The sequence below is a fragment of the Chlorocebus sabaeus genome, chromosome X (genome assembly GCF_047675955.1).
Source record: "Chlorocebus sabaeus isolate Y175 chromosome X, mChlSab1.0.hap1, whole genome shotgun sequence".
NCBI classification, from domain to species: domain Eukaryota; kingdom Metazoa; phylum Chordata; class Mammalia; order Primates; family Cercopithecidae; genus Chlorocebus; species Chlorocebus sabaeus.
The window spans coordinates 52,224,910-52,249,591 of NC_132933.1; the positions used below are offsets into that span (position 1 = coordinate 52,224,910).

At 42.2% G+C, this 24,682-nt stretch overlaps 1 protein-coding gene and 1 pseudogene across 1 annotated transcript; one reads left to right on the plus strand and one right to left on the minus strand.

Moving 5' to 3' along the window:
* LOC119620917 (phosducin-like protein 3 pseudogene) overlaps positions 1-24,682 on the plus strand; it is a 44,349-nt pseudogene that overhangs the window by 15,292 nt on the left and 4,375 nt on the right.
* On the minus strand, positions 8,647-24,292 carry ARL13A (ARF like GTPase 13A). Its single transcript, XM_007992264.3, has 7 exons — positions 23,624-24,292; positions 23,177-23,247; positions 11,235-11,484; positions 10,243-10,348; positions 9,602-9,768; positions 8,879-8,969; positions 8,647-8,779 (listed from the first exon to the last, which is right to left on the minus strand). The coding sequence occupies exons 1-7, from the start codon at positions 23,680-23,682 to the stop codon at positions 8,651-8,653; spliced, it is 873 nt and encodes a 290-aa protein (XP_007990455.3). The 5' UTR covers positions 23,683-24,292; the 3' UTR covers positions 8,647-8,650.

A 24,682-nucleotide genomic window follows, 5' to 3' on the forward strand; every position in this document is an offset into this window, starting at 1 on the left:
GCATCTGCCACCTTCTCCTGCCTGGGGTAATAATGCCACCTTGTTTCCCCTAGAGTTTGACATGAGAAAAAAGGCAAGGGGAGTGGGAGAATGTTTTATTACAGCTGAAGGAGTAAGGCACAGATCCGGGGTGCCATGGCTATAGTTCTTTTAGTTGCAGCTATGAAAATACAGTGTGATGAGGGGATGGTTTCAGTCTTAGAAAGTTGGGTGACAGTTCTCATTCTCTGTACTCCTTCGTGTCAGAAATTTAAGGTTTGGTCTTCCAATAAAGGGTTTACAGGGTTGAGTAACAAAGCAGTGAGTCCAGGCTTGACCCGTAACTCAGCCATGGCCATCTGATGGTTAAGAATACTAGTTGGCAGAATTCTCCTGAGAAGAGTGATCTTGTGTTAAGTGCACTTATTACATCTTGCCAGTAGCAACTGCCTTGAAAATGAGTGATTTGAAGACATTATTGAGAGGGAAGAGCAATATTCAAAACACAGCTGGGGCTGGGCACGGTGGCTCACACCTGTAATCTCAATACTTTGGGATGCCAGGGTCGGAGGATTGCTTAAGCCCAGGAGTTCGAGGTTGCAGCGAGCTATGATTGTGGCACTGCGCTACAGTCTGGGTGACAGAGCAAGACCCTGCCACTAAAACAAAAATAAAAACACAACTGGTATGGCCCAAACACCCAACACTTGAATCTCTGGGGGATTTATAACTAATTTAGCTACTACTGGTTTCCATGCTCCAACCCTGAATTACCACTGTTCTTTCTTAACCTTTGCTGCGTGCTAACTATATAACCCATTTCCTACAGAGGTAATAGATTGCTTAACAACCCTGCTGACAGAGCGCTACTGACAGGTAGACAACACATGAATGACGAGTGAGGACTAGAGTGCAGGAGTTGAAAACCATTCAGAGCAGAAGGACCTGTCTACTTATCCATAGTGAATTCTCTAGTCAGAAAGCCCAGGTCTGTCCCTGAAAGATAAGATAGAAACATACCCAGAGCCATATGAGTGAGTGATAGGCCAGGGTCATTCATAAGCTGCAAGTGCCTCTGATGGTAGCTACATTCTAAACGTCCTGGAGAGCGACCAATACATTGACAACTAAAGAAAAGAAACCCCACTCATAGGTGGGAATTGAACAATGAGATCACTTGGACACAGAAAGGGGAACATCACACACCGGGGCCTATTGTGGGGAGGGAGGAGCGGGTAGGGATAGCATTAGGAGATATACCTAATGTAAATGACGAGTTAATGGGTGCAGCACACCAACATGGCACATGTATACATATGTAACAAACCTGCACGTTGTACACATGTACCCTAGAATTTAAAGTATAATAAAAAATACATAAATAAAAATAAAAAGAAATAAGAAAAAGAAATTACATCAAAATGTTAACATTTTACAAAGCTTGGTAATGGCCATGTTATTGCATTATAACTCCCTGTATGCATTTCATTTTGCTTAATTAAAAAAAAAAAAAAACAACGAAAGAAATTGAATTCAGTCTGAGCCATTAAGAGGGAGAGGAAGAAATGGGAGGGGATGTTAGTTTACTCATCCATAAAACAAAGAGGAAAAGATCACCTTTTTTATATGTTGAACATTGAGAAGTCTATTTCTGTGACATCTATTCTCCTGAAACTTTTAATCAGGCAACCCAGAAGACTTGAACCTTCATAAACCAAATGCTAGCTCTAAAATGCAGCCTTACTTGAACTGACAGGTCAAAACGATATAATAATTCATCCTGACAAAAATGAAAAATTATTTTCCATTAGCCCATTTTGCTGAAAGGCTAATAACAATATATTTCCTTATAAACTTATTCCATTTCAATTTTAAAAATGGAATTTTGTATCTATTTTAGTTTTTATTCTACTACCTTCCATTATTGTCCTTTTTTTAATTACGAAAGAGCTTATCTCTATAAACTATCTTTTTTCTGTGACGAGTTAAGAGACAGCAATAAACTTATACAATTTTTTAAAAGCAGCATTTAATATTTTAGATACTGAGAACAATTCATTTATAACAATTTTAAGGGAAAAAAAGCCAAATGTGCTCCTAAGACTCCTATGAGTAAATGTATTATATTAGTCCATTTTCATACTGCTATGAAGAAATACCCAACACTGGGTAACTTAAAAAGAAAAAGAGGTTTAGGGCCGGGTGCGGTGGCTCACACCTGTAATCCCAGCACTTTGGGAGGCCGAGGCAGATGGATCACCTGAGGTCAGGAGTTCAAGACCAGCCTGACCAACATGGTGAAACCATGTCTCTACTAAAAATACAAAAATTAGCCAGGTGTAGTGGCACACACTTGTAGTCCCAGCTACTTGGGAGGCTGAGGCAGGAGAATCACTTGAACCCGGGAGGCAGAGGTTGCAGTGAGCTGTGATCGTGCCACTGTACTCCAGCCTGGGTGACAGAATGAGACTCCATCTCAAAAAAAAAAAAAAGGTTTAATGGACTCACAGTTCCACATGTCTGGGGAGGCTTCACAATCATGGCAGAAGGTGAAGGAGGAGCAAAGGCACATCTTACATGACTGCAGGCAAGAGAGTGTGTGCTGCGGAACTGCCCTTTATAAAACCATCAGATCTTTTGAGACTTATTTTCTATCATGAGAACAGCATGGGAAAAACCCACCCCATGATTCAATTACCTCCCACCAGGTCCCTCCCGCGACATGAGGATTATGGGAGCTACGATTCAGGATAAGATTTGGATGGGAACACAGTCAGATCATATCATGTATATTCGTGATACATCATTTGAAAGAGTAAAATACGATGGTGTAACAGAAAAAAAAAAAAACAACAAAAACAAAACCCCAAGGCAATCACTTGCCTTTAAGAAAATTTACCCTCCAGGTTCAAGAGAGTATCCATTTCTTGGTCCCTGGGCTGCCCCACTGAGAAAGAGATTTGTAAAACCTCTTTGGCAGTTTTAGGATTCTCGAAGACAAAAACATGGGAGGCATTGGTTGTAATTACCCTAGATTCTCTATGCACTTTGTACTTGAGAGTCTAAGACATCTCTCTTTGGGCTGTTCTCTACAGAAAAGTGGATGCCTATCCCAGAAGGGGGACTATAGCTTTCTAATGATCTCACCGAGCTCCTTCCCTAAATCAACATAAGGCCGGGCACGGTGGCTCAGGCCTGTAATCCCAGCACTTTGGGAGGCCGAGACGAGCGGATCACGAGGTCAGGAGATCGAGACCATTCTGGCTAACACGGTGAAACCCTATCTCTACTAAAAATACAAAAAATTAGTCGGGCGCAGTGGCGGGCGCCTGTAGTCCCAGCTACTCCGGAGGCTGAGGCAGGAGAATGGCGTGAACCTGGGAGGCGGAGCTTGCAGTGAGCTGAGATCGCGCCACTGCACTCCAGCCTGGGCGATGGAGCGAGACTCCGTCTCTAAATCAATCAATCAATCAATCAACATAATAGTAGCTAACATTTAATATCCTACTTAGGATGTGCCAGGCACTATTCTAAACATTTTTGTATGTATTATCCCTTTTAAACTTTACAGCAGGCCTTTGAGGTAGGCACTGTTATTCATGCCTTCACTGGGGGAAATTGCCTGGTCACTCAGCTTGATAAGGGGTTTGGAAAGTATATTAACAGCCTGTAGCAACACAATTAAGATTCACTCAAAAAGAGATTTTTTTTTCTTAAATGATTAAGGGTACACTGATTGGTATTGGGAGGAGGTTATTTAAATAACTTTTTGTGATTGATAGATTCTATGTAGGAAAATTTGGTTGACACCCAGGAACACCTACATTGCTCAAAAGGAAGTGTGCCAATATACTGAAATTCAGTTGTGTTAGATGTTGTTCAACTTAGATTCTTCACCTAGCTCACCTTCATAGGGTATAATCCCATCCCTTTTTCCCATCCACTTCCCCTTCTCTATTGACTGAGAAAGTATGCCTGCCTCATAAACACACGTTATAAAGAGAAATGTGCATGATCCAATTTTCTTACAGTTTGTTGAATCGTAGTCTCCTGCCTGATAAAACTCTTATTCAGTAGAGATATTTGTTGCATCCCCAGGTGAGAATGATTGTCAACAGAATTCTCCATCGATATTTATCAGGCAAATTGCAGGAAGGTAGATGGGCTGAGAGGCCAAAGAAGACCCAGGGAGGATGCAGTATTTTTGAACAGAGTAAGGCACTGGCTTGGGCACACAAGATCTGGATTTTGAGGAGCAGCTCTGCCAGCCATCAGCTGTACCATCTTGGGCAAGCCACTTAACCTCTCTGTACCTCAAGTCCCTCATTTTTATAACAACAGGGGTTGGACCAGAGGCTCTGTAAGGTTCCTTTCAGCTTCATAATTCTAAGGTGTGCCTCAGTCAGAATCCTGTCAAAGACCTATAAGGTGCTTGGGATGGTTCCCTTGAAGATAAGAGCAAATGATGCAGCCATCTACAGTGTCAGACCTTCCAGATAGGGTTGTAAGGGGATCCTTCTGTACAAAGTTTCTATCCCTGAGAAGCAGTTATGAGTTAGCTCATTTATACTACTTGGTGAGATGGTATAGGGTAGACAGCTAAGAGCAAGGGTTGTGGAGTAGGACCTTAGTTTGAAAACCATTTCTGCCACCTCCTGTCCCAGGGTCCCCAGGGAAAAATTATTTAACCTCTCTGAACATCATCTTCTGCCTCTGTAAGATGGTGGTGGTAGAATCAACTTCAGAGGCTTTGGAAGATGAAAGGCAGTTATATATATAAAGCACTTAGCCCAGCAACTGGCAAAATGGAAGTGCTGGATCAACAATGTGTGCTACCACTATTGGTGTGCTTATTGATATTAACATAATTCTCCTGACATGGGCATGGATATACTTCAGCATTTTTTCTTTTTTTCTTTTTTTTTCGGACAGAATCTTACTCTGTTGCCCAGGCTGGAGTGCAGTGGCGCGATCTCAGCTCACTGCAACCTCCATCTCTGGGGTTCAAGTGACTCTCTGGCCCCAGCTTCCCGAGTAGCTGGTATTACAGGCTTGTGCCACCATGCCTGGCTAATTTTTGTATTTTTAGTAAAGGTGGGATTTCACCATATTGGCCAGGCTAGTCTTGAACTCCTGACCTCAAGTGATCCACCTGCCTCGGCCTTCCAAGGTGCTAGACATGAGCCACCGCACCCGGCCAGCATTTTTTCTTAGATAAAGCTTTCTCTTTCTTTCTGGCTTTAAGTAGCTCTAGAGTCAGAAAGATCGGGATTGAATTCTCTGCCCTGCTTTTTATTTTCCTCAACCCCAAATTTTCAAATTCAATTTAATTTCTAAATTGATATATAATAGATGTACACATTTCGTGGGTACATATGATAATTTAATACATATAATTTATGAAGATCAAGTCAGTGTAATTGGGATATCCATCACCTTTAATATTTGTCTTTATGCTAGAACATTTGAGTTACTCTCTTCTAGCTATTTTGAAATATACAATAGATGATTATAAACTATAATCACCCTACCAATCTGTCAAACTGTTTCTATGTATCCATTAATCAACCTCTCTTCATCTCCCGCCGCATCCCCCACCACCCCGCACTTTCCTGTCCTCTGGAAACTGCCAATCTATTCTCTATCTTCATGAGATCCACTTTTTTTTTTTTTAAGCTCCCACATATGAGTGAGAACATCCTGCTCTGCTTTTTGTAGGGTGTGGGATCTTGGGCAAGTTTATTTGACTTTTCTGCCCCTTAGTTTCCTCATCTGTGAAATGCAGTCAGGTATAGTGCTTACCCCCAAGAGTTGTTGTGAATAAGATAATGGAAATAAAGAACTTAGCACTGTGCCTGGCATCCAGAAGGCACTCAATAAATGGTGGCTGTGCTGCTCATGGTGAAGGTAATATAGATTGAGCATCCCTAATCTGAAAATCCAAAATCCAAAATCTTCTAAAATTAGAAACTTTTGGAGTCCTGACATGACACTCAAAGGACATGCTCATTGGAATGTTTCAGATTTTTGGATTAGGGATGCTCAACCAGTAAGTACATATAATATTCCCAAATTAAAATAAATCTGAAATCTGAAATGCTTCTGGTCCGAAGCATTTCAGATAAGGGATACTCAACCTATAGTAGTAGTAATGGTAAATAACTACCACCACTACCACTGCTACTCTTGGGATAGAGGGATCAATGCATTCAAGTGCCTACATTTTTTTGCATAGCTAACCAAAGTGTTGGTAGAGGCAGCAGTTGCTGTTCCTGAAGGGACAGCAAGGCAATTGTTCTGGGCTTCACAGACAATGTCTGGGGCTTTAAAACAAAGTTGTTTATGGAGGTATGACTGAAAATGATTCAGTAGCGCATAATTCTCAGCAAAGGAGTTCTGTTTATTTTTGCCAATCCTTTTCTGCCCAAGAACCTTAAAGAAAAAAATATGTATTTCTAAATAACCCTGTATTTCTAAGGCTCAATTTTGGTTGATCACCCATGATTTATTGTCCACAAGCTTTGTCAGCAGCATCTGGGTACAAAGATGTAAAGTCTGTTCTTTTTTACCAAGGTGGTCTTCATTCTCAGTGGATGCCATCTCACTCTTCTTGAGCCTCTCAGTGAGTATAGGACTGGTTTGATGGCTAGAATATAGATATACAGGAACAACGGGTTCTCAGGGATGTGATATTAGGGTAGGTGGAGTTGTATGGGGAGTGTAGAGATATTATCAAATGGAAATTTAAAAACCGGGTAGTCCTGATAGTTCTGGAGATGAACCTGTTTGCTGAGGGAGGGATATCAGCTGTTTCTTTTGGTTTCCCTGTTTTTCTCTTTAGTAGTCTGTTGAAAGTAAAAAGAGAAAAAGGTCAGTTATTGTAAGTGAAGCCAAGTGCCAGGTTTCTTGTCCTTCCCAGACCATTTCAGGGTAGGAGGGTATTGGCCAGTTTCCAACAGGGTATAAACTGCACCCCACGAGGCGCCCATCCTCTGCCCTGGCGTCGTACTTTCTCTCACTCTTGCTCTCTCCCCTCTGCCCTTCATTTAAGTAGTATTAACTATAAGAACCAAGGCTTCTTCACAGGAATTTTCCAGTAACATCTTTTCTGTGTCCCAGGTATCCATTCTTTTTTTTTTTTTTTTTTTTTTGCCCTAAGTTCTGGAGTTATAGAAAGGAAAATGGATTTAAATTTTCAACAAAGATTTAGGGGTAGTTACTGATATCTAAAAAAAAACACTTCCTCTTCTACTACTTCCTTCCACTCTACTCTCTACTCTCATCCTCACCCCTTGTCCCCAGAGCAGTGTCTGTCTCCTTGTTAGTGGCCCAGGCCAAGTCCAAGCCCCTCCATGTAGGTGTAACAACCCAAAGCTCCAAGGTAGCCAGGGATATAAAAGGTCATGTCCCTTTCAGAGCTGAGATGACATTATAATATTGACAGTTAACAATCTTGGAGACTGGGGTCCTAAGGAATACTGAGAATGAGTGGCCAGTAACTACAGCCTTTAAGCCCTCATAGCTTTTTTTTTTGTATTGGGAGAAATGATATCTGCTTATTATAAAAAAAGAAAATTTCTTTTTTTTTTTTTTTTTTTTGAGACGGAGTCCCGCTCTGTCGCCAGGTTGGAGTGCAGTGGCACTATCTCAGCTCACTGTAAACTCTGCCTCCCAGGTTCAAGTGATTTTTCTGCCTCAGCCTCCCCAGTAGCTGGGACTACAGGTGCCTGCCACCACGCCCGGCTAATTTTTGTATTTTTTAGTAGAGACGGGGTTTCACCATGTTGGCCAGGATGGTCTTGATCTCTTGACCTCGTGATCTGCCCGCCTCAGCCTCCCAAAGTGCTGGGATTACAGGCATGAGCCACTATGCCCGGCCAAAAAAAGAAAATTTATAATAAAAAATCCAAAGGAAAGGCATTTAGGCCTTTTACATCTCACAATCACCTAGTATCTTTCGGTGATATTCCTCCAGGTATTTCTATATCTGTATATGTATCCTGCTATACGTGCTATACTCTAACTTGCTATTTTCCCTAACAAAAATGCCAGGTTGTGGAAAACTTTCCATGTCAATAAATAGAAGTCCACATTAGCCTTTTTAATGTATGCATAGTATTCCACAGCATAGATGCATCCTAATTTATTTAGCCATTCTCCATTGTTGGACATATAGGCTGTTTCCCACTTTTAGTTATTGTACACAGTGCTGTGATTAAACATCCTTGAGGGTCGTTTTTTGGGTACTTGTGTAATTATCCTTGGAGACAGCTCAAGAATTGAGATTACTAGTTCATAGTGTATTCATGTTTTTAAAGTTCTTGAGATATATATATCATATATATATAAAGTTCTTGTACTTCTACCACTGGAATCATAAACTTTAAGATAACCCTATAGCCATCTAAAGATCTTGTGTCAACCAGTGCTGGGGCATCATGCTGGACTACCAGAAGATGGTACCCAAGCACCCTTCCTGTACTTCTTCTATTTCTCTTCTCCTAATCACCAACCATAGAGTGAGGAAAGAATTTCAGGCTCAAAATTGGAATACTATTGTAGAAATTGTTAGGGAAGGCCTATGTAAATTTTCTTCTCTAACCACTGATCCAGCATTACCTTCAAAAATATTGTCATCAGCGTATGGAGCTGGAGTCTATAAGTCACTCCTTCAATTGTAGTGAAACTTCGTAGTGTTCTGAACTCTAGTTCTCCTAGAACATTCACCTTCTTTCATGGGTTCATCTAAAGCAAATGTTACTGACATATTCTTTTTAGGCCGTAATCTTGTACCTTCTTTCTGTACAGCAAGAAGATGGGGGAGGGGATGGGGAAGTTAGTTGGTGTCCACGTGTTCAGGGATTGGTCACTGAGTATTAACATTTAAAGGGCCATTTACCTGTAGGATTGACTTTAGAGGCTTAGCTTCTGTTGAGCGTTGTTCTAGATGCTGTCTTTTCTCCTTTGACATTCCTGTTCTGGTGGATAAGCTGGGGGAAGATAGAAAGGATAAGAGTAGTAGAAACAGACACACTTCAAGCTTCTTTATCTAGTGCAGCTACTACCCCATCCCTGCCATATGCCTTTGGGCAATGTGACAACAGAGCAGGAGGATGTTTAGGCCTTTTGCTCCTCAAAACTCTGATCACCTCCTATTTTCTTCTTCTTTTTCCTCTTTTCAACATTTCTGTCCTCTCCCATCATTCCTCATTATTGGGAGGATTGTAGAACTAGACACTGAGAATCTGGAGTAGGTTCATGGCATTCATCCGTAGAATAATGCCAGTAGGCTCTTTAAGGGGCTTATGTTCATTTTCTCTTCCACATGGCAAATCAGAGATTAGAAACCCTGTTTTGGGGAGGCTGTAATGCTGATAGGTTGGCTTACCTTTATGAAAATCATTCCCCTCACATGACCACTCAAGTTATGCCAGGGGTGGGGTGTACCTAACAATGTTGGAGTGTTGGTGGGCACTGCCCTAGCCCCATTTGAGCCAATGATATCAAGAGACTTGCTCAATGCCACCCAGAATCCAAGCACCTCCCAGAACTCCTCGCTTGTGAGAAAGACTGATCCCTGTTGCTTTTCTTATCAGTAAATCTCATGGAGGCATCTCAGTACCTGTGTGATGAGCATCTTTCTCCAGAGCCTGTGTTATTCTTGGAGATTGAGATGCTCGAGGTAGGTGGTAGTTGGCAGGTATTAATGACAGTTAATAGCCAGTGCAGTCCTTCAACTATGGGCTGATGGTTTCTTCTTTCAAGGTTTCTGATGGCTGAACATGGCTCCTGTGACAGAAGAGAAGGATGCAGACCTGGAGCCTGGGACCCCTGGGGCCCACAGAACCAGTCACTCTCATTCAAACAGTGGAGGAACACATAAGCTCTGCTATGCCTAGAGAGGCTCTGAGACTTCTAGGAGACACTCAGCATTCACATCTCAGAAAGCATAATAAAGCTGAGGTCCTTTAATAAAGTGGTTGTGGTGTCTTGGGTGTGTGACCTTGAGCAAGTCACATAGAGTCTCTGAGCCTTGGCTTTTTTATCCATAAAATGGGGATATTCATGTGTCCACTTTACAGAACTATTTTGAAGGCAGAATGCAATATTTGTTACCACCATCAAGTCAGGAATCACTATGGGTGTTGCCTGACAGGGAGAGACTTTGCTGCAAACCCAACATATGGGGCTGATTATAGAATGGGTCAAGGGCTGCATCTGCTGGGCTCCAGAGGAAGAGGGAAGGAAGGGGTTGACACTTACCACTCGGCATGGGCACTTATTCTCTTTCACTAGCTTCTTTAGAAGTAGATAGTCAGTAATATCACAAGGCATGAGGGCTTTCTTCTTGTCTTGTTTGTTTGCTAAGCTAAAACAGAGAATATGAGAGAGGGAGGAAAAAAGAGTGGAAGAGTGAAGAAACCAAAATAGAAGCAAAAGGCGAGAAAAGAAGGGAAAGAGGAGGAGAACAAATTCTACTATAACTGCTACATATCCAGGAATTAGGTTTAAAGACATACCTAATGAGATGAGCTAGACATTTTTCTAGCCAACTCCCAATGAAGGAAAGTATAGCACAAATCATTTGAATCCACGATAGTCCCACCAGGGCTCATTTCTCACTTCCCCTACATTATGCTATCAAGCTTTAATTAGAATTGCTAACTGGGCTATGAACAGATTTGGAGTTTTTACATCCTTTCCCAAACTCTGTTCATGCTCTAGTTGGGGTTGCTAATGAGGAATGAAAGAGGCATAAAGGGAGTTGGGGGCGGGGATGAGAATTGACTGGCCACCTGCATTGTCACCCTGGAATAAGTGCTAGTTATGTAACTTTTGAGCAATCTGATCAGAGAGGAGGTCATTGGCATCGATTATACAAGATAGGGGTTCTCTGCTATCATGAGGTTTCAGGATCAGAGACCGAAACCAGAAAATATAATAAGCAAATCCAGGAAAGTAGTCTTCAGGAAGAGTCAAGGGGTGGAGGTGGTGGATACCGCTTTTCATTTCCTTTTGATGCTTCCCTTCAAAATTACCTTTGTACAGTTAGGTAACATGTCCCCCATGGCAGTGTGTGGTAGAAAGTAGCTCTTGAGAACAGACCCCAGAGAAATGGGCCGCTTTACCTCCCTGAGCCTAAGGGAACAGAAGGCCTAGCTGGGTGTGACAAAGGGACCACCCAACCCTTCATTTCTATACTTTTAAGGGTACAAATTGGGAAGTGGAAATAGGACATAAAGGCAGAATCTTACAGTAAGATGGGTTTCCCTGCCACTCTTTTGTCAGACAGCAGATGTGTTAAGATGATCTTCACTTCCTGCATGCGTCTTATGTCACTGGAATCCAGGACGAAAACAAGCCCATGGGCCCGTGCATAGTAGTTTGGCCATGCTTCCCGGCCCTTCAGATCTCCGTTCAGGTCGTAGATGGAAAGTTCATACTCATCTAACAAAAGTGTAGTCAGTTCCGATTTCATACAATGGTCTGTCTTACTGGGAAGTACTATGCATAGGGGAAAAGAGGAGAAGCAATCACTTAGATGGAAACTCCATACTCATCTAACAGGAGTAGAATCAGTTCCGATTTCATACAGTTGTCTATCCTACTGGGAAGTACTATGCAGAGGGGAAGAGAGGAAAAGCAATCACAAAGTAGGGAAATATAGTTAGATCAAATAATTTGTTGAACCCTGACTAGAGCCTGCTCTGAGAAATCCCACTGAAGCATCCTGCCACCCTGCCCATACTTGGGTACTATCTTCCTAAATCATCGCTTTACCCATACTATCCTCTCCTGGCTCAGTAACCTTTAGTGAGTGTCCACTGCTTCCAGATATAATACAGACTCCTTCACCTCCTAACCTGCCAGACCTATCTCCTAGTGCTATAACCTGATGAGTGTCCACACTGTCCCTGGTACATACCAAATCTGTTCTTCCCTTGGCTCCTTTGCCCCTACTTCTCCCACTCTACATCAATGTCATGCTTTCTCTTGCCCTGGGATTTTACAAGATGTCATTGTCTCTGCTTAGAACACTTCTACTCTTTGCTTAGTTAATGCCTATTTTTTAAAATGTCAATTTTGATCTTGTTTATTCTAGAGTTTTCCCACACACCACCAGCCATCTGGATAAGGTACCTTTCTTCTGAGTTTACCATTGTCATAGCACATATTACAGTGTTGTAAATTCTATGGTTTATTTATCTGGGTTATAAACTGCAACAGGATGGGAACCCTTTCAATTTTATTGAAATTTATTCACCATTATGTCCATGATGCCAAGCACATTCATTATTGAATTAATCTGATAAATGAATGAATGAACAGGAGGTCCTTCTCTCCCACCCTTCAATACCCAGCTCAAGTACTGTTTAGGAAGACTTCTCTGGCCTGTCCACTTCGCACTTCTCTCTCTCTTGTTGAGCACATGGTCTGTTGAGCTGGTCCTTCACCTCTTTTTGTGCTTACTTTGTCTCTCCAACTAAAACATAAGCTATATGAGGGAGGATGTTTGTATTACCATACACACAGTAAGTGTTCAATAAATGTTTATGGTGGTTGTTACTGTAGATGAAGGTATGAAGTTGTCTTCCACATATCTCTTCCAAGAAACCATGCTAGACTTAGACACATTTTCCTTTGAAAAGCTATAGCCAGAACATAAAATCTCACAGGGAATTCCATACCTCATTCAGCTCCCATAGAAATGGAGTTGAAAACGGCAGTCTTGGCTGGGCACGGTGGCTCGCGCCTGTAATCCCAGCACTTTGGGAGGCTGAGGTGGGTGGATCACCTGAGGTTAGGAGTTCAAGACCAGCCTGGCCACCCTGGCAAAACCACATGTCTATTAAAATACAAAAAAAAAAAAAAAAAAAAAAAACCCAGCCAGGTGTGGTGGCACACACCTGTAATCCCAGCTACTTGGGAGGCTGAGGCAGGAGAATCGCTTGAGCCCTGAAGAAAGAGGTTGCAGTGAGCTGAGATCACGCCACTGCACTCCAGCATGGGAGACAAGAGTGAAACTCCATCTCAAAAAAATAAACAAACAAACAAACACAAACAAACAAAAAGAATGAAAATGGAAAACGGCAGCATTTATATGCATTCCAGTCTGTTGAACTGACCATTCTAGCCTAGCTCTCTTCCCACATTAGTAGCAAAATGACTTTATATATTCTCTATACCCATACCTGGGAGCATTAAGACTAGAATTCATAACTTCTTATTTGTAGTCTTAGATCTGCATGTGACATTTTCCATAGGACTGCCAAAATGAGTCATTAATGTGAAAAGTTAGTAATATGCTTTTGGGTCTTTGGAAATGAGAATACATATATATGTATGTGTATGTATATATTATTATTATGTTTAAATGTGATTTTCATAACATCTCTTCTGATTTCATGTTAGGCAATGAACTTTTAAATTATAGCTTTCAGGTAAAATAATTTTCAGCCACAACTTTGATGTAATATTTGCTATATCTGTATTAGACTACTCAAAAATAATAAGTGGGCCAGGGACGGTGGCTCACACCTGTAATCCCAGCACTTTGGGAGGCCGAGGCAGGCGGATCACCTGAGGTCAGGAGTTCAAGACCAGCCTGGCCAACATGGTGAAACCTTGTCTCCACTAAAAATACAAAAATTAGCCAGGTGTGGTGGCGGGCACCTGTAATCCCAGCTACTCGGGAGGCTGAAGCAGGAGAATCACTTGAACCCAGGAGGCAGAGGTTGCAGTGAGCTGAGATCTCACCATTGCACTTCAGCCTGGGCGACAGAGCAAGATGTCTGTCTCAAATAAAAAAAAAAAAAAGTGACTAGGTTAAAACTCTAAAGGTAATATTAGAGTTTCCTTCATCGAGAAAAGCTTTATATATTTTTTTACCCTGCCAGAGAAAAAATTTTTTTTCCTTAGTTTTCTTTTTCTTTTTACTTGAAACCTTACCAGTTCCTTCAGTTAGTGCATTCTATTGTTGGTGAACCCTAGATGCTGTGAGCAGTTGTTCCCTGACAATTTACATTTATCTTATTTCCTCTATTAAAGTATAAACACTCTAAGGACAGGTACTGAGTCTGATTCATCTCGGTATCCCTAGTGAAGTGTTTCAGAAAGCATGGTCCGGGCACCATATAATTGAGAATTATGCAGGGGTGATTGTTAAAGCCTAGTCCAGACCAAATGAATCAAAACCTCTAGGCTTGGAACACAAGTATTTGCATATTTAATGAACTCCCTATGGTTAACAAAATCCTGAGGTGATTCTTCTGCACTTTAAAGCTTGAGTACCACTACCCTAGAGAGCCATGAAACTCATGCCTGATTGTGTCTCAGCATCATCTGATGAGCTTGTTAAGATACAGATTCCATGCTACACACCTGTAATCCCAGCTACTTGGAAGACTGAGGTGGGAGGATCGCTTGAGCCTGGGCAATCAAGGCTGTAGTGAGCCATGATCACACCACTGTACCACTGCACCCCAGTCTGGGTGACAGAGTGAGACTCTCTCAAAAAAAAAAAAAAAGAAAAAAAAATGGAAACTGTAGATTCCATAGGCCCTTCCCAGACCAAAGTTTTTGAATCTCCAGGTCCCCTGTCAGTAGGGTCGAAAGCTCTCTAGGTGACTCTGGTTACGGTTACTGGTTCTCAGTATTCGCTGTTCTCCATGATCACCTGTAGAGCATTGTATTTATTTATTTATTTATTTATTTATTTATTTTTAAGCCTGGAGTGCAGTGGCACCATCTCGGCTCACTACACCCTTTGCCTCCCAGGTTCAAGCAATTCTCTTACCTCAGCCTCCTGTGTAGCTGAGATTACAGCCCCCTGCCACCACACCCAGCCAATTTTTGTATTTTTAGTAGAGACGAGGTTTCACCATGTTGGCCAGGCTGGTCTCAAACTCCTGACCTTGGGTGATCCGCCCACTTCGGCCTCCCAAAGTGCTGGGATTACAGGCGTGAGCCACCACACCCAGCCACCCCCAGGCCTCGTTCTCTTAGGGTTTGAGTCCATAGATCTGGGGTGGGGCTGAAGCATCGTGACTTTTTTAAAAAGCTCCCCAGGTGATTCAAATATATAGCCAGGTTTGAAAGGCACTAGTCTAAATGTCCTCATTTAGGGCACCTGCTTGTGCCAGTGGTTGGGTTTCTTCTTGCCTTACATGACCATGCCAGACAAAAGAGTTTTAGTGAATGGTGTCAATAATAATGACTTGGAGGAGGTGGCATAAGATGGCCAAATAGAATACTTCAGTGATGGTCACCCCTGCAGGAACACCAAATTGAACAACTATCCACATGAAAGCACCTTCATAAGAACCAAAAATCAGGTGAGTGATCATAGTACCTGGTTATAACATCTGTATTTTTTTCTTTTTTTGAGACAGGGTCTCACTCTGTCGCCCGTGCTGGAGTGCAGTGGCTCAGTCTCAGCTCACTGCAGCCTTGACATCCTAGACTCAAGTGATCCTCCCACCTTAGCCTCCTGAGTCACTGGGATTACAGGCATGTGTCACCATACCTGGCTAATTTTTGTATTTTTTTTTTTTGTAGACAGTTTTAGCATGTTGCCCAGGCTGGTCTTGAACTCCTGGGCTCAAGCGATCTGCCTGCCCTGGCCTTCCAAAGTGCTGGGATTACAGGCATGAGCCCTCGCACCCCACCTTGGTTATAACATCATGTCAAGGAAAGAGGCACTGAAGAGGGTAGGAAAGACAGTCTTGAATCACCAGTACCACCCTTTCCTCATCCCCTGGCAGCACCACATGGCACAGAGAGAGAATCTGTGCTTGGAAGAGAGAGTGCAGTGATTGTAGGACTTTGGATTGGAACTCAGTGCTGCCCTGTCACAGCAGAAAACTACATAGGGCAGAATTTGCCTAGCACTTATGGAGGAAGCATTTAGACCAGCCCTAGCCAGAGGGAAATTGCCCATTCCAACAGTTGGAACCTGAGTTCCAGCAAGCCCTGCCACCATGGCCTGAAGTGCTCTGGGGTGCTAAATAAATTTGAAAGGCAGTCCAGGCCACAAGGACTGCAGTTCCTGGGCAAGTCCCGGTACTGTGATGGGCTTGGAGCCAAGGACTTAGGGGGCATGCAACCTAGTGAGTCACCAGCCAGAGTGACCAAGGGAAGTGCTTGTGTCACCCCTCCCCCTAGTGCCAGGCAGCACAACTCGCAGCTCCAGGAGGAGAGGGAAGAGTAAAGAGAACATTGTCTTACAACTTGAATACCAGCTCAGCCACAGGAAAATAAAGTACCAAGCAGAGTCCTGAGGCCCCCATTTCAGGCCATGGCTCCCCGATGACAGTTCTAGACCCATCCTGGGCCAGAAGGGAACCCAGTGTCCAGAAGGGAAGGACCCAGTCTTGACAGGATTCACCACCACCTGACTAAAGAGCCCTTAGGCCTGAGTAAACATCCCAAGCAAGTGCCAGGCAGCAGTCACCATGGGCCTTGGGCAAGACCTGGTATTGTGCTGGCTTCAGGTGTGACCCAGCACATTTTCAGTGGTGGTGGCCATCAGGAGAGACTCCTGCTTGAGGAAAGGAGAGAGAAGAGTAAAAAGGACTTTGTCTTGCAACTTCAGTACTAACTCAGCCACAGTGAAATACAGCACCAAGCAGACTCCTAAAGTCCCTGATTCCAGGCCTTAGCTCCTGGAGGGCATTTCTAGACTCACCTTGGGCCAGAAAGGAAAACGCTGCCCTGAAGAGAGAGACCCAGGCCTGGCAGGACTCACTGCCTGCTGACTGAAGAGCTCAGGACTTGAATAAACATTGGTGGTAGCCAGGCTATAGTCACTATGGGCTTGGGGCTGTGATGGCCAATTCTGCTTGAGGAAAGGAGAGAGGAATATAGAGAGGACTTTGTCTTGCAACCTGGGTACTTGCTCAGCCCCAGTCAAATAAAGCACCAAGCAGATTTCTAAAGCCCCTGACCCCAGGCCTTAGCTCCTGGTGGCATTTCTAGACCCACCCTGGGCCAGAAAGGAACCTGCTGCACTGAAGGGAAATACTCCTGGCAGGATTCATCAGCTACTGACTGAAGTGCCCTTGGACCTTGAATAAATATCAGGGATAACCAGGAAATAGTTGCCACAGGCCTTGGGTGAGACCCAGTACTGTTGGCTTCATGTGTGACTCAGCACAGTCTCAGTGGTGGTGGCCCCAGGAGTGTTTGTATCACCCCTTCCCCAACTCCTGGCAGCTCAGCACAGAGAGAGAGAGACTCCATTTGCTTGGGAGAAGGTAAGGGAAAAGAACAAGAGACTTTGCCTGGTAAACCAGGGAATTCTCTCAGATCTTACCCAAGACCACCAAAATGGTACCTCTACAGCTTTACAAGAGTCACAGCATTACTAGGCTTAGGGTGTCCTCTAATGCATATACAGCTTCAGTGACCAAAGATTTGATCACAACACTCAATTCCCTTTGAGTCCTTCTCAAGAAGGATGGGTAAAAACAACCCCAGTCTGCATAGATTAAATACCTAACTTTTCAATGCCCAGACTTTGATGAACATCAATAAACATCAAGACCATCCAGGAAAAATGACCTCACCAAAAGAGCTAAATAAGGCACCAGTAACATATTATGGAGTGACAGAGATAAATGACCTTTCAGACAGATAATTCAAAATAGTTTTGAGGAAGATCAATGAAATCCAAGATAACACAAAGAAGGAATTCAGAATCTATCGGATAAGTTTAACAAAGATTGAAATAAGGGAGAGTGGCATGATATACTTAAAGTATATCAAGGAAAAAAACTTTTATCCTAGAATATTATATTCAGCAAAATTATCCTTCAAACATGAAGTAGAAATAAAGTATTTCCCAGACAAACAAAAGCTGAGGGATTTTTGTCAACACCAGACCTCTCCTCCAAGAAATGCTAAAGGGAGTACTTCAACCTGAAAGAAAAGGATGTTAATGAGCAATAAGAAATCACCTGAAGGTATAAAACCCACTGGTAACAGCAACTCACACAGACAAATACAGAGTATTGTTATAATACTGTAATTGTGGTGTGTAAACTACTCATAGCTTCACTACAAAGAATAAAAGATGAACCAATCAAAAGTAACAACTACAGCAACTTTTAAAGACAGTATAATAAGATATAAATAGAAACAACAAAAAGTTACAAAGCAGAGGGGATGAAGTTAAAGTGTACAATTAATATTAGTTTTCTCTTTGCTTGTTTTTGCAATCACATTTTTTATCAGTTTAAAATAATGGGGTCTCCAGGGGGCAGTGGGTGAATATTTTAAAAAATGGGTTATAAGATGTTATTTGCGGCCGAGCGCGGTGGCTCAAGCCTGTAATCCCAGCATTTTGGGAGGCCAAGACGGGCGGATCACGAGGTCAGGAGATCGAGACCATTCTGGCTAACATGGTGAAACCCTGTCTCTACTAAAAAATACAAAAAAAAAAAAAACTAGCCGGGCGAGGTGGCGGGTGCCTGTAGTCCCAGCTACTCGGGAGGCTGAGGCAGGAGAATGGCATAAACCCGGGAGGCGGAGCTTGCAGTGAGCATCTCAAAAAAAAAAAAAAAGATGTTATTTGCAAGCCCCATGGTAATTTCAAATCAAAAAACCTACAACAGATAGACAAAAAATATAAAGCAATACATCAAAACATACTACGAGAGAAAATCACTTTCACAAAAAGGAAGACAGGAAGGAAGGAAGGAAAAGACCTCAAAATAACCAGAAAGCAAATAACAAAGTGTCAGTAGTAAGTCCTTATTAATAATAACATTGAATATAAATGGACTAAACTCTCCAATCAAAAGACATAGGGTGGCTGAGTGGATGAAAAAAAAAAAACAAAAAAAACATGATCTGTTTCCTACAAGAAACACACTTCATCTATAAAGACACATATAGACTAAAAGGGATAAAAAATTATATTCTATACAAATAGAAACCCAAAAGAGCGGGAGTAGCTATACTTCAGACAAAACGGATTTCAAGACAAAAGTTATAAAAAGAGGCCAAATATGTCATATAATGATAAGGGGGTCAATTCAGCAAGTGTATATAACAATTATATGTGCACTGAACACTGGAGCACCCAGATATACAAAGCAAGTATTATTAGAGCTAAAGAGAGAGAGATAGACCCCAATACAGTAATAATTGGAGATTTCAGCACCCCACTTTCAGCATTGGACAGATTATCCAGATCAACAATGAAACACTGTACCTAATCTGCACTATAGAGCAAATGGACCTCATAGATATTTACAGAACATTTCATCCAATGAATGCAGGATATACATTCTTCTCCTCAGCATATTGATCATTCTGGCAAGGCTGTGGAGAAAGAGGGACCCTCATACACTGTTGGTGAGAACATAAATTATGTTCCACTATGAAAGTTCCTCAAAAAACTAAACATAGAACTACCATGTGATGCAGCAATCCACCTGCTGTGTATATATCCAAAAGAAAGGAAATCAGTATGTCGAAGAGATATCTGGTGTCCCATGTTTATTGCAGCACTGTTCACAATAGCCCAGATTTGGAAGCAACCTAAGTGTCCATCAACAGATGAATGGATGAAGAAAATGTGGTACTTATACACAATGGAGTACTATTCAGCCATAAAAAAGAATAAAATATTGTCATTTGCAGCAACACGGACAGAACAAGTACATGATAAGCCAGGCACAGAAAGATAAGTTTCATATGTTCTCACTCATTTGTGGAAGCCCTAGAGTAAAATAATTGAACTCATGGAGATAAAGAGAAGAACACAGCCGGGTGTGGTGGTTCATGCCTATAATCCTAGCACTTCAGGAGGCCAAAGCAGGCAGATCACCTGAGATCAGGAGTTCCAGACCAGCCTGGCCAACATGGTGAGACCTCGTCTCTAATAAAAATACAAAAATAAGCCAGGTGTGGTGGCACATGCCTGTAACCCTGGCTACTCGGGAGGCTGAGGTAGGAGAATTGCTTGAACTCAGGAGGTGGAGGTTGCAGTGAGCTGAGATTGTGCCACTGCACTCCAGTCTGAGCAATAGAGCGAGACTCTGTCTCAAAAAAAAAAAAAAAAAAAAAAAAAAAGAGAGAGAGAGTAGGATAGTTACTAGAGGGTGGAAAGGGTAGTGAGGGGAGGGAATGGGACGGTTAATGGGTACAAAAATATAGTTAAGATCTAGTATTTGATAGCACAACAGAGTGACTATAGTCAGCAATAATTTGTTGTACATTTAGAATAACTGAGGGAGTACAACTGGAATGTTTGTAACACAAATAAATGGTGAATGCTTGAGGTGATGGATATCCCATTTACCCTGATTTGATTATTACACATTGTATGCCTATATCAACGTATCTCACATATCTCATAAATATATACACCTACAATGTACCCATACAAATTTAACAAATTTTAAAAAATGTCTTGTGTGCCAAAATATTTTATAGCTGGTGTCTTCAAGTGTTCACAGTATTACTTGCAGACCAGCATTTCCTTCCTAGGCAATTATCTGTTCTTGGCAATCAGCTTAAAAACATTCGCAGCAGCTGGGCGCGGTGGTTTAAGCCTGTAATCCCGCCACTTTGGGAGGCCGAGGCGGGTGGATCACCTGAGGTCAGGAGTTTGAGACCAGCCTGACCAACAGGGTGAGACCCTGTCTCTACTAAATACAAAAAGTTAGCTGGGCGTGGTGGCACATGCCTGTAATCCCAGCTACTTGGAGGCTGAGGCAGGAGAATCGTTTGAATCCAGGAGGCTGAGGTTGCAGTGAGCTGAGATTGCTCCATTGCACTCCAGCCTGGGCAACAAGAGTGAAACTCTGTCTCAAAAAACAAACAACAACAACAACAACAACAAAACATTTGCAGGGAAAAGGGAGGTAAATTATTCAATTTTGGGCGCAGAGTAACCTACTAGATTGATTCTGATGGTCCTGCATAGACAGAGGTGGCCTGAGACATTCTTCAGAATGTGATATCAGTGCCCATTAAAAAATTATCTGTGAAGGTAGTCACAACCTTTTATGAATAATCCCCCAGGTATTCACTGAGAACAAGGCAAGTTATGCAGTAACAAAATAGATTTTAGGCAGTGTCCTTTAGGAATTAAAATGGGAAACAGACAGTATTCTCACAGGCAAAATAGCATACCGGTAATTGCAGGTGAGTGCTTCCAAAAGCTGGCTGGCCATCAGAAACCCCTGAGGAGTTCTTAAAATATGGATTCCTAGGGCCCACCCAGACAAAAGGGAATCCAGGGATGAGGTTGAGTTGGGGCTCTAGAAAATTATCCCCACTTTTTTCAATAATCTTGTGATTTTTGCTGGCTCCTGGATTTTTCCTGCTGCTATTTACCTTCTTAAACATTTCTGCCTATCAGAGAATTGGGAGAAGCAAGGAGTTAAGTTTGTTTCCTACAAGGGGGGATACAAAGCTGAACCCATTGGCTAAAATGTGAGGCTTGGAGCTGCTAATGGGACAGAGGAAGTTGTTACAGAAAATGGCAACATGTCATCGGGCACAGTGGCTCACACCTATAATTCCAGCACTTCGGGAGGCTGAGGCAGGAGGATTGCTTGAGGCCAGGAGTTCCAGACCAGCCTGGCCAACATGGTGAAACCCCATCTCTACTAAAATCCAAAAAAAAATTAGCCAGGTGTGGTGGTGCATACCTGTAATCCCAGCTACTCGGGAGGTTGAGGCATGTGAATCGCTTGAACCTGGGAGGCGGAGGTTGCAGTGAACTGAGATTGCACCACTGCGCTCCAGCCTGGGCGACAGAGTGAGACTCCGTCTCGGAGAAAAAAAAAAAAAACAAAGAAAATGGCAACATGTTGTCTTAGGTGAATGGTGGAAGGGGGGAGAACATCCATTCCATGAATATTTATTGAATACCTACCTGAAAATGCTAAAAGACCACAGGCTAAAGATACAGATAGGAAAAAATCCATTATTTCTCTCAAGAGGCTCACAATTTAGGGGATGGACTTACAATTGCCTGGTGATGTAATAAGTGCATGCCAGAGCGATGCATGGAAGAGTGGGAGCTGAGGCAGGAGGGCACTGATAGGGAAGGCTTTCCTGAGGTCAAGCTGGGCTGTGACTTGAGGCTTTTGATTTAGCAGGTAGATAATGGCAGAGGTAAAATGCTAGGTAGTGGGATAACATGTACAGAACTAGAAAAGGGGGATGGCAAGTCATTTGTTGTGGCTGTATCAGAGGGCATGTGCAGAGAGCATGGGAAATGAAGTTGGAGGAGGACTCAGGGACCAACTCATAGAAGGCTTTGTGTGCTGCTAAGAAACTTGAGTTTTATCTTGAAGATAATGGCATTGAACAGTTTTGAGCAGGGAAGTGCCATGATCAGACTTTTGTATTAAGTCCTTCTGGTAGCTATGTGGATTGAATACTGGGAGAACAACTGGAGATGACAAGATCAGCCAGAAGGCTCCTGCTGTAGTTCAAGGAAATTGATGAGCACTTCAGGTAGGTCAGTGGCAGAGGAGTCAGGTTAGCCTTTTTTGGCATCAGGGATGCCAGGTTAGATAAAACTCAACCACGTCATCATACTACTTCATTTATTCAGTAAACATGGATGGAGGGCATCCTGTGACAGACAGTGCTGGCTTCTTTGATTGGTCCTTAATAAGTAGTATAGTACCTTTCTGAAATTCTGTGTAACTGCTTCTTGAAATGTCAAGATACTGAACTAGAGACCTGGTATTAAACTTGCACATATCGGAACTGACAACATTTCTCAAGCTCCAACTCTCTATATTAGCTGTCACAGAATTTCATGTTATTAAACTTCTTTATCATCCCACACTTGTCTCTCTTATCTAGACCAAATTCCACTTTAATTGAGCCCTGAAACTAGACATCATTTCAAACATGCTATCCTTCATAATTAACTGCAATGATTTACATAGTTTGAACTTATGCATACTGACCCTATGAAAGGACTTTCAATTAGGATAGCTTGTAAAGGGAGCAGGTGACAGACATTACATAAACAGGCTGTTTATGTAATGTGGGGAAGGGAGGGAGGGAGGGAGAGAGACAGTGTGTGTTGGAAGGTGTTTATGCGCAAATAAAAAAGGGAAACTGAGGGCCATGAAGTAATGCTAGGAAGGAATGATTATTTCACTGGATTCTGGGGTCCATGGGAGACCCACACCAGTATCTAATGCTCTCAGTTCCTTACATTGTTGGAATGCCTCCACAAGAACAGTTTTGTCTGAGTTGTTCAAGCCAATGATAGGGATGGTCACATTCCTAGAAATGAAAAAGAAAAATGAGCCAAAGTCTTAAAAGAGTTAGGTTTTAGGCTAAACAGAGTTATACTCTTCCTTAGTGTTTGGGATTCTGCCTGCAGTAATCTCAATGCATGTACCATAAAAGGCCCAGCCAAAGCAGTAGAAGGTGGTATGGGAGTCCCTCACCAAAGCCCCCAAGGATGCTTTTCTTCCCTGATTCGCTTAACCTTGTACAATTGGCCATCCCTCCTCAACCCTGCTCCCAATCTTACAAACAACTGCCTAATCACTTCAACTAACAATATATATTATGAAGATTTGTACCTTGAGGGACTATGGGCAGATTTGTGGGAGGAAATAGTGGAATAGGCCTAGGGAAATAATTGTAATATTACCTTCGTGTCTCTTCTGTTGTCTTTAGCCAAGAGCAGCAGGAGGTCAAAAGCCGGAACATGATTCATCTTAGTTCTTAAATATTAAGAGAAGAAAGAAAATAAGAAATAAGTTCCATTATAAACACTGAGCCTTTAGTCAGCTTATGACTAAACAGGTGCTGATAAACAGAAAGCCTGGGATTGTTAGAAGTCTATTACTTTATTCTATCCAACTGTGTCTATAAATGTCATAGAAGGAGGGACTGGTTATTCTCAACTGCAGTGACAAGTTCTGTGCTAATGAGTAGCTTTCTTCAAAATGGGGTGATTTCTTAGTATAGCAGCCTACACAGACATAATCAGATGTGGCCTATCCCTTCAGCCATCGTTCATCCTTGTTAAGAATATCTTTATTCAACCTTGTGGAGGTTGGGATGATGCCTAAGAGAAGAACCAACTTAGGCTTCCAGAAGGAACTATTGGGAGACCTGTTCCAAGTACCAATAATGTCTCTTCTTCAAAGATGTGGGCATTGGTGACCCACTATTAGAGATTTTTTTTACAATTTTTGGAGCTATCAGGGACCTTAGAGATAATCTATTCTAATGGATTTCAAACATTAATCCAGGTGTCCCATCCTCAAAGATTGCCAGGGAGCTGCATAAGCATCCCAGGTGATGTCAATGCACAGCTGGATTTAGAAGTGAATGCCTAAGTAAAAAGGATAATTTAGGCAATCACTTCAAGGTTCATCCATGGAAAGCGGATTGTTTCCACTTTTTGGCTCTTATGAATAATGCTGCTATAAACATTTGTATATAAGGTTTTGTATGGATATGTTTTCTCTTGGGTATATACCTAGGAATATTACTGCTGGGTTATGTAATAAATCTATATTTAACCTCTTGAGGAACTGCCAGACTGTTTTGCAAAATGGCTACAACATCTTACATTCCCACCAGTAATGCTTGTTTTTGTTTACAGCTATCCTAGTGGGTGTGAGGTAGGTTTTTATTTATATTTCCCTAGTGACTAATTACAGTTGACAGTTGAACAACATGGGTTTGAACTGCATGGGTC